We start from the raw sequence: 10208 nt of genomic DNA on the forward strand, positions 1-10208 counted from the left end.
TCTGAGCAATGTTGAGTACTCATTTGAGGACTGCAGTCATAGATTTAAAGTGTAATCAGTCAACTCAGTGGAATTACTTTCTCCATTAATCTTAAATTGCTTCAGGACTGTTTCAGCCTAAAGCAATAGCTGGGTTTAACCAAATTTGAAGATTTTTCTAGGAGAGTTTGGCACGAGGAGAGAGGGGCAAAGGCGTATAAGGCAGTGTTTATAATAGTGGACCATGGAATTGATCATGGGTAAAGAGAAAACAAGGACATGCGAGGAGGTGATAAATAGAACAAAACAAAGCAAAACAAAACAAACAATAAAAACAGACAAGCAAGTGAGCTTAACTGATTGGAGGTCTTACTGAGGTCAAAAAATTATTAGAGTAGAAATACTACAGAAGGCTGGCTGGAAGGATGAAAATGGTGGTCGGCATATAACAATTGAAATCTAGACTTGAAAGGTGGTGATGACAAGGCTAGGCTATGGCCATTTTAATGTAGCTGAAGAAAGTGGAAGAATAGATCACTGGAAGTGAGGTCAGGAACTCAGAGACCAAGGATGTTAAAGTCGCCAAGAACGATGACAAAAATAGGGGTGAAAGGGAGGAGTTATGTGCTCAAGTGTTTAATAAATGAATAATAGGTTATTGATGACAGCAATTCAGTGGGAGAAGGGTTATATAATGTGAAGGAATGAGCATCCAAATAGCTGTGGTTTTTAAAGGATAAAGGAGGAGAAAGGGTTTGGAAGTAGCAGTGGAAAGCAAGGAAGCCCATTTCCCTATCTACAGGCTCTGGGATATGGGACAGTGAGATAAAAAACATCCACACTTTTGGGTGCTATGGGGAAAAACCACATCCTCAGGGCCAATCAGGTTTCAGTGAAGGCACGAAGATGAACAGAATGTTCAAAGAAGAAGATAAAAATTTAGAGGATTTCCAGAAAGCCGAGTGGAGTGGGTGGATATTGGGTCAGATATTAATAACAGTACCAACATACCTTATCATCTGTCCTCCCGCTCCCACCCCCACTAGATTGTAAATTCCGCAAGGGTAGAGATCTTTGCCTATTTTGTTCATTGATCTATCCCAAGGACTAAAACAGTGCCTGGAACATTGTGGATGCTCAATACATATTTGTTGATTGATTGATTAATAGTAGCTAATATTTATTGAGCACTAACGTGCCAAGGGTACTAGTAAGTGCTTTATATGTATTATTATTATTATTACTACCCCCATTTTATAGATGAGAACATTGAGGCACAGAAAGGTTAAGTAGCTTGCCTAAGTTCATGGGACTAGCAAGTTGTAGAGCCAAAGTTCAAACACACTCTAGCTCTGGTTTGGTTCTGGAGCCTCTGTATTCTTAAATTCCAAATTACCTCACCTTCCTATGGTTGGTGGATGTACAGAACAATCTCAAAGTAGAAGCCCAGGTAATAGTAAAAGACCAAGGAGGCTAGACCTCTAGTGGTGACTGAGGTTGAAAGTTAAACAATAAATATGAACACTGATTTCAAAAGTTAGTCTAAAAGCTAGCCTAGGGCATTTGCTGCCTCTAATGTCCTATACTCTTGTTCATCTCTTATTTTGATTGTGATCAAGGCACCTTCTACTATCAGTTCCCAGATCTTTGTATTTCCCACCCCACCCCTCACCCCCCACATACTGCCTTTCTTCATTATTTTTAGTTTCTGCATATTCCCATTCCGACACCTGGCAAACCTGCCACTCTTTTCCACTGACTTCTCTTAAGGGCAGTCAGGTGCATTGGGACCTAATTTCTAAGCATGTGATAGTGACACGTCGAGCTTACAGCAGGCCTTAGGATCACCAGGCTGACTCACTGTCATACAGATTCCAACTACAAAAATCATCTGGGAGCGCCCTCCGAAGTGCTAGGATTCTGCTGGCTGTTTTATGAACAGCTCATACTATGAAGTGGAAAAGTAAAGGAACATTCCAACATTTCAGGAAAACTAAGGAAAAAAATGAATATGTGTAACTGGATGGAGGAAGCCTGGGATAGTACCACTATTTCTGTGTGAAGCCTCTCCTAACCCTCAGTGAGATACATGCTCACGAGGGTCAGGCACACAAAAGGTCTCTAGGAGCACTTGGTGATTTGGACCAGAGATCAGGACCCACAGTGCACTGGTACTCTTGTATGTGCTAAGGTTCTTTGGGTGCGTGCAACAGAAATACTTCTGGTTAACGTAAGCCAGAGTTTAAAAGAAGGATATAGGGGTCCCACAGGATTGAGGGAAGGCTGAAGAAGCATTCTTAGAAATGGGTAAGAAGCAGGCAAATTCCAGAAACTAGGAAGGAGGAAACACAAGGCTCATAAGAGTCCCACAGGTCTGGTCAGGACACTCCACTTGGATGGGATGAAACTCCTGACATCTCCATTCTCTTTGTCCCTCTGTTCAAAATTCATCTTCCATTGAAGGGAGCATCTGATTGGCCCAACTTGGGTCAAAAACCTCCTGATTGCCAGCAATATCCACAGACTGTATCCTACTGGGAAAAGGTAATCCTCCAAAAGGAAATTAGATTGTTATTAGGAAAGGGAGATGAGTGCTAGGCGCTCTGGCAGCCACCATTCCCAACCCCTCCCTGGATGTTTAAGAACATATAAAACATTTCAACTTGAGAAAGCTGATTGAATTTTTTTAGAAAAGAATATATAAAACTGTATTTCTTCTCCAGCTGTACTTTCAGAGCCCTACATTGGTCTAAATGGAAGGATATCTTTCAGTACCAGCCCAGTCATGCTTTTGCATGATTATCTCTATCAAACTCTATTTCTTTGGAAGGAACTCTTAAATTTACTGTCACATAAATGTTTCCTGGTAGCTCAAGTTATCCTTTGTAAAATTCTGTCTACCTCTATGGCTTGAAGTTAATTTTCCTTAAGTCTTTAAAAATAAAAGTTCAGTCTTGTTATTGATTTAGATCCTTGTGGAAATTTTTTAGTATTTCCTTACTCTTTTAAATAGTTTTTTTTCACCCTTTTGCTGCTTTTCCTATTGGTTTTCTTTCATTAAAAATTGAGACCCAGCCAGTCGCAGTGGCTCATGCCTGTAATCCCAGCACTTTGGGAGGCCAAGGTGGAAGGATCCCTTGAGCCCAGGAGTTTAGGACCAGCCTGGAAACAGAGATGCTGTCTCTACAAAAAAAAAAAAAAAAAATTGAAAAAATTAGCTGGGTGTGGTGGTGAGCATCTATAGTCCCTGCTACTCGGGAGGCTGAGGTGGGAGGATCACTTGAGCATGGGAGGTAGAAGCTGCAGTGAGCCATGGAGTGATCCATGACTGCACCACTGCACTCCAGCCTGGGCGACAGAGTGAGATCCTGTCTCAAAAAAAAAAAAAAAGGCACCCAAAATTTTTAGAATGACCGTCACAATAATAGCACATGTCCCTAAATAGAGCTCCTACCTTAATGTCGGTTAAAGGGGGTTGCTCTTAAAAAGGAACTATGGCTGGGCACGGTGGCTCACGGCTGTAATCCCAGCACTTTGGGAGGCCGAGGCGGGCGGATCACGAGGCCAGGAGATCGAGACCATCCTGGCTAACACGGTGAAACCCCGTCTCTACTAAAAATACAACAAAAATTAGCCAGGCGTGGCGGCGGGCGCCTGTAGTCCCAGCTACTCAGGAGGCTGAGGCAGGAGAATGGGGTGAACCCGGGAGGCAGAGCTTGCAGTGAGCTGAGATTGCGCCACTGCACTCCAGCCTGGGCGACAGAGCAAGACTCCGTCTCCAAGAGAAAAAGGAGCCATGAATCACTGAAACAGGTTTTACTTTTGTTTTTGTTTTATTTACCTCTGCAATATCCTTTTAAGATCAGTATGATAGGAGACCCATCCTAAGGGATTGTTGGAAAAGAGGAAAAACCCTTAGTGAAAAGTACTATCATTTTAATTCTTCTAGATTTAGCCCATATCTTGAGATTAAAAAGACAATTAATGGGATATTTTGAGTGAGACCTTCACATATATGCTCCCTTTGATAAAATTTGTGTCTTTGGCAGTTTTTTTCTTAATCGGCCTTTTCATTTCTTTATTTATTAGTTTAAAATATTTTCATGTGTAATCTCATTTTAGTTTTCAAATGAATTGGTTAGAAGAGGTATTTTGACCCCATTTTAATTATGTAGAAACTGGTTCACGAAAAGATGATGATTTACCCAAGCTCATGTAGCTAATTAGTCAAAAAACCAGGCTGAGCATCAAAATGTCTTCATTTCTGGGTGTTTATTTAAGTCAGCAATCTCAAACTGGGGCCAGTAACACGCTTAGGTCTTGCTAGGAGGGGACCCTGACTTGGACCCCACACTTCAAAGAGCCTAGCTCTGGCTCTTTCCAGTCCCATGGGCCAAAGAGCCAAGACACCTCACATTCTGGGTCCCAGGTTCCCAGACTCCTGTCAAATGTCACCAAATCCATTTGAGTCTGTCCTCCTAAGGGCAGTCTTCACCTTTGATGTGAGCAACATTAAGCCAGAGGGACAGCCAAGGGGAGACTGTTTGAGGAATCAGGGGATAGACAGAGCTTGACTCCCACAGGTGTGCAGGCTGGAGCTGGGGTGAGAAGCGGAGGGCCAGGGGCCAGGAGCCAGCTCTTCTCTGCTGCCCCATGTCTGTGTGCAACTCCAAGATGTCCCAGGACTCTGAATTCTCACACCTGGCTGCCAGGTCTTTAGGAAGGCATATTTTTTCATTGTAGGCAGACAGAATATATTTTGTTTAACAGTTAGTGAGCCTGATTTATACTTTTAAATATTTAGACATATGATATGGGGGCCTCCATTTGTACTCCTGCTCCAGGCCCTGCAAATGTTAGGGGTGGGCTTGCAGAACGCCAACATAGTTTGTTTGGCTAGCACACTGCTTTTTTTTTTTTTTTCTTTTTTAACATCTTGAATTCATTTCTAACATTAACAATTGGGAGATTTTGTATAAGAATAGAGATTTCTGATTTCTCTTTTTTAAAATTACAGAAAATCATTGGCCTGCCTACTTGTATGGCAAAAAAGAGCTGGGGCTGAGGAGGATCAGCCTGCCCTGGGTGGGGCTGGGCCAGTGTTTTCTAATTGGCCACAGTTCCCACCTGTTTCCCTTCTCTCATTTCGGTGACCTCTGATCTCTCTGGCCCCTTAGGGCATTTGAGTTTGTCACCCTTGATTTACATCCTTCTTTAGATATGTCCTTTCTATATAAAGCCACCATGCCATCACATTTAACACATTGTTTTTGCCTCTTTTCTACAACTTCCCTCAAAGAAAGTTTTTTTCCCCATTAGCTAAGTGTAAATCCCTACATTTTAGTATGGATAAATGCCTATAATTTTGCCATCTTTTTCCCTAACTTCTGAATCTTGGGAAATCATTAAAACAACAGCTAGGAACTTCAAGAGAGCAGTCTCTCTCCACAGGGATCCCCCCCTTTCTCCATGCCATGCGAACTGGAAACCCAGTGCAATGGATTTTCTCACTTTGACCCCAGTGAGGGAGAGAGATTTTTGATAACTGACAAAGAGCTTTTGTTCAGGTTTGCAACAGGATGGATCAGTCAGCCCCACCTCATGGCCCCATGCTTCTTCCAGGTTCATCTTCCCCTTCTGCCCCAGAAAAGCCCCAGCCACAGCCTCCTTGCCTCCAAGTCGCCAGCACTCCACCCCCTCCTCCTCCTGCCTCTCAGTCTGGAAAACAGCTTTGCACGTTAACCTCCAGGGGCATTCACTGGGTTTCCAGAGGGGTCCCCAGCCCCACAGGCTGCCAAAATAGGCTCTTTACACTCCATAGATGGGAGAGAAAAATCTGCTTGTTCGGTTGCAACTGTCAAGCAAAGGACGTGCTGAGCTCAGATAGAAATAGCAGCAGGGTCAGGGCAGGGCAAGGCCCCAGCATTTCATTAGCTCGGCCCAGCTAAGGGTGATTGAATGCACACAGTGGCCCATGAATGGGGCCATGGAGGGCAGCCACACAGTGCAGCACAGAAAAATGGGGCCATGGAGGGCAGCCACACAGTGCAGCACAGAAAAATCATTCTTTGGCCGCTGTCAGCTGGCTGAATGGGACTTAATTATTGGGATAATGAGAACTGATTTTCATTGTTTTAATTTTGGGGAAGGGGTGAGAAAGAAGGGACTTTTCTTCCTCATCTGGGTGAAAGAATGCTAAACTGTGGCCTCTAACGGGCCCATATCCTCCAGGCTGCTGTTGGCTCCGGTGTTTGCTGTTCTTTATCAGTGCTGTAAGAGAGTGTTAGGATGATCATCTATGTCAGTGTCTCCTTTAGGGCCTATAAACCTGGCAGGATGTGTCCTCAGAAGAGCATTTCTGTGCTGGCATCCACTGTGAGCAGCTGTACCAAAGCATTAGAGGGACAGAGAGAAGCCACTGGATAGAGCTGCCTGTGCTCAGCCCCTTCCAAATGCCTCCAGGACATGAGGGAATCCTACCCTGCTCCTTTTTTTTTTTTTTTTTAAATACAGGATCTAGAGAATTCAAATGATCTGCTCGGGGCAAACATAGGATCGTCTGAGTTCCTTGCACCCTGTTCAAGGTTCAGGAGCCTGGGACTGTACTGCCGACCACACCACAACACTGCTGGATCATCAGACCTCTTCTAGCTACAAATCCTTGACAACTGAGATAAGCTCCACTTACATGAACCCTGAAAGTCATTACATATGACTTATTCAGCCCTCCCTTATTCAATTTGATTCACTTGCCACCTTCCCAAGATCTTACTCTTCGTGTGGAAATGAGAGACTTATTTATTATTCAGCTTGTTCCCTCATTTCTCTATGTAACATGTACTACTAGTGGGATCATCAAACAATAAGTATTTGCAAAACTGGGCTTAGCGTCATTCTAGGTGCTATGCAAATATATAATGACACCCCCCAACCCAAAGAAAGTCAGCTGGGGAGACCTGAAACAATTAGAGAAACAGACAAGGGGACCTTAATTGAATGTGAATCTCTCTAGCCAACCAGAAGAAAGAGAGGGTGGGTTTAGGGGTAGTGAGGGACACTTTGTGAAGAAATGACAGCTTGTGAGGACTCCAAGGTTGAGTAGAATTTCAACAAAGAGCAAAGAATGGAATTGGATTGTGTGTTCAAGAGAAGGAAACAGACATTATTGGAATAAAGATTCCATGTAGGGAAGAAGGTTGAGTTAAGAGCGGGGCCAGATGACGTGAAGTTTAGAAAGACAGGCAGGGCATGCTTTCTTCACCCACAACTATAATACATCTTTGACCATAAAAAGTGGTTGTTATTGCTATCATTTGTTTTTGTTTTCACTTTGCCCCTTCAAGTTCTTGAAAAAGGCAGAAAAGAAGAGGGTATGCCCTCATTCATGGAGCACAGAGAAGGAAGCCCTCTGTGATGTTTCCAGATGTGTAGGTTTAGGCTCTAGACCAGTGCTGGTGCCTTCCTGGGACTGCCCAAGCCAATCCCCAGGGAGAGGCTGCAGATCCTGTCTCTGCTCAGCTCCGTTCAGGCTCCTCTTTTCTTGAAGATTTGACAGATATTGGTTAAGTTCTTCAAATCTGACAACTGGGTTCTTTGTGGCAAAGAATAGGTGGCTAAGGAGAACTGGCTCTAACAGGCTAATAGCCTACCTGGCCCCTTTCCAGCAGGAGAAATGCCGTAGTCCTTCCCAGAAGCCACATCTTATATGCACAGTCCTCACAGAGTGTGTCTGTGCGTCAGAATCAATTAATCATGCCTGCCAGGAGGGGGACTGGCCCCTCTGGCTGAAACAGTGGAAGGAGCCCTCGTGATTGAAGACCCCTTTGCCTTGGAAACTCATGCAGGTCAGAGGGGAAAGTTGAGTCTAGATGGCATGCAGTATTCCTTGGGTGTGTTTTCTCATCCCTGAAATTTGCCCATGTCACCCAACTAACTGCTTGTAGCAAAGCTGTATTGTCAGTGCAATCCTTTGGGGCCTTGTTTGGGCCTGAAGAAGCCATTCATTTCTTAAAGAAGAAAGAGCTGGCAAAGTGGAATTTGTAGTAATAGCTGTTAGTATTTACAACTTTTGTTTCAAGATCTTCGGGCACTTAAAAATGGCTTTAAATGGCCACTCTGCAAGAGTCTATCTTTTACATGGCAGCCTGTGAGATCTTTCTCAAAACAAGCCTTATCTCATCTCCTCTTTTATTGAGATCCCCACTGGTCCTCTATTTTGTATAGAAGTGGTTCCAAAACTTTTTTGATTTAACACCCCATCAGTAAACAATTTTGAATAGGTACTCCCAATATACATATATTTATTTTTATATTATACACATGTATTACTTTCCTAATATATTATGTACATTATAAAACATACACAAAAGTAATTTTTTAAAGACTGAGATAAAGATGAAGTAAGCAATAGTTTAAAATGTCTTGTCAATTATGATGGCTTCATACTGTCATTAGCTAATATGTCAAAGCACAATAAATATGTCAGGGGAGTTCCATCACAAATGATAGTTCATTTATATCATTTGAATGATATAAATCCTTATATCTAATAGTTTTCATGGAAATTTCTAACTGTTTTGGCTTGACTTCTTGTTACATGCAAATATTTGGTCATTGTCTTCACTTTGTAATATGGCTGAAGAAAACTTGTTCTAAGGACAGTGTCAATGCTATTATTCTTATTATTTACTTGTGCTTATATACTAATATTATCTTTGATCCATTGTTTCCATGCAGGAATATTTTAATCCACTTGTCCATTTTGTGTGTGTTAGGTTAAATTTGATAATATCCATAATCCAATGAGTCAGGAATGTGCAAGCTATAGTGATTCATATGTCATCGAAAGCCCCAGGGGAGTGAGGACTGAGGACACCATTGGCCCCCTCTGCAATGTGCAGGTCCTAATCTTGCCACAGGATAGCTCGTGAACAATTCATGACACATAACAATGGCTGTGAGGAGCCCATTGTCAATATTTATATCAAATATTATAAGACTGTGTTTTTTATTTCCTAGAAAAAAATAAGTTCAAATTCTAGTACTTTCTGACTACTAAATTCTAATGGATCATCTTGTGTATCTCTGGGGCATGCATCCTATTTGGAGACCAAATGTCTACAGGATGGATTTCAAACCCATTAGCCTTGACTTACAGGGTCCTTCTCTGTCCAAACTCAGCCCATCTTTCCAGCCTCATCTCCCATTGTTCCCTGTCTTATATCGAGGAGACATTCCATTGCTTTTTAAATATGAAATATTCTTTAATAACTCCATTCTTTTGTGCTTACTCTTCCAGCCAACTGGAATGCCTTTCTCCCATTCTCTAACCCAAGTTAAATCTTTGTAAGATTTCTGATTCCCTTAGAGCAGAGGTCAGCAACCTTTCTGTAAAAGGCCAGTGGTAAATATTTCAAGCTTTGCAAGACATATTATCTCTGCCAACTACTCAATTTTATCATTGTAGTTCAAAAACAGCCATAGGCAATATGTAAACAAATAAGCATGGTTGTGTTCTAAAAAAAATTTCTTTACCAAAATAGGTAGTGGGCTGGTTGGTCCTTGGGCTGTAGTTTGCCAACCCCTGCCTTAGAGAACCTGTCACTCTTCTACTACTGCCATCCTAGCTTTTTCTCCATGATTATCTGTTTACAAGCACAGTTTGCCAAAATACTAAATTCTTTGAAGTCAACACTTTTATTCCTATTCCCTAAAAGCTAGAAATCTGGAACTAGAAATGATTCAATAAAGACATATTATTGAATATCAAGAATTATCATTATGTTCCTGGTGGAAGAAAGTGGAGAAAAATTCTTCGGTTGGGTACAAGATTAAATGGCTTACTTCTAAGATTTATCTAAAATAAAAGATTATATAAAAATACAAATTAATGAGATGGAAGGATTTGTCTTGAGTTGGAACTAGGTCTTCTAAAAGGGCAGTCATCAGTGTCCTGCTCTTCTGATCACCCACGTTCATATTCCTGCCACATTGTTTTCGCCCACAGCTTCGATGAGACCTAGAGAATCACTTCCTTTTCAACCACACAGCCACCGCTGGGGCCAACCACTCCCTACATTTGTATAATGCTGTATGGTTTTCAAAGCAAGTAGCACAATTCCTATTTTGTAGATAAGGCAATTGAGGCATATTAAATGACTTGCCCTATGAATGATATAACTGGGACTTCTGATTCCTAATTTAGGACTCTTTTTGTTACACCAGGCAGC

At 42.1% G+C, this 10208-nt stretch overlaps 1 protein-coding gene across 13 annotated transcripts in view; it reads left to right on the forward strand.

Moving 5' to 3' along the window:
• Nucleotides 1–10208, forward strand: part of RAD51B (RAD51 paralog B) — a 799436-nt gene that overhangs the window by 716680 nt on the left and 72548 nt on the right. For 2 of the 13 annotated variants that reach the window (XM_024231669.3, XM_009249182.4), the window contains exon 11: nucleotides 6493–9865. The exons of the other annotated variants lie outside the window; for them this stretch is intronic. In XM_024231669.3, coding sequence (XP_024087437.3) covers nucleotides 6493–6512 — 20 coding nt within the window. In that variant the 3' untranslated portion in view covers nucleotides 6513–9865. Of the gene's footprint in view, nucleotides 1–6492; nucleotides 9866–10208 lie in introns of those variants that run through there. 13 annotated transcript variants of the gene reach the window in all.

The sequence above is a fragment of the Pongo abelii genome, chromosome 15 (genome assembly GCF_028885655.2).
Source record: "Pongo abelii isolate AG06213 chromosome 15, NHGRI_mPonAbe1-v2.0_pri, whole genome shotgun sequence".
NCBI lineage: Eukaryota > Metazoa > Chordata > Mammalia > Primates > Hominidae > Pongo > Pongo abelii.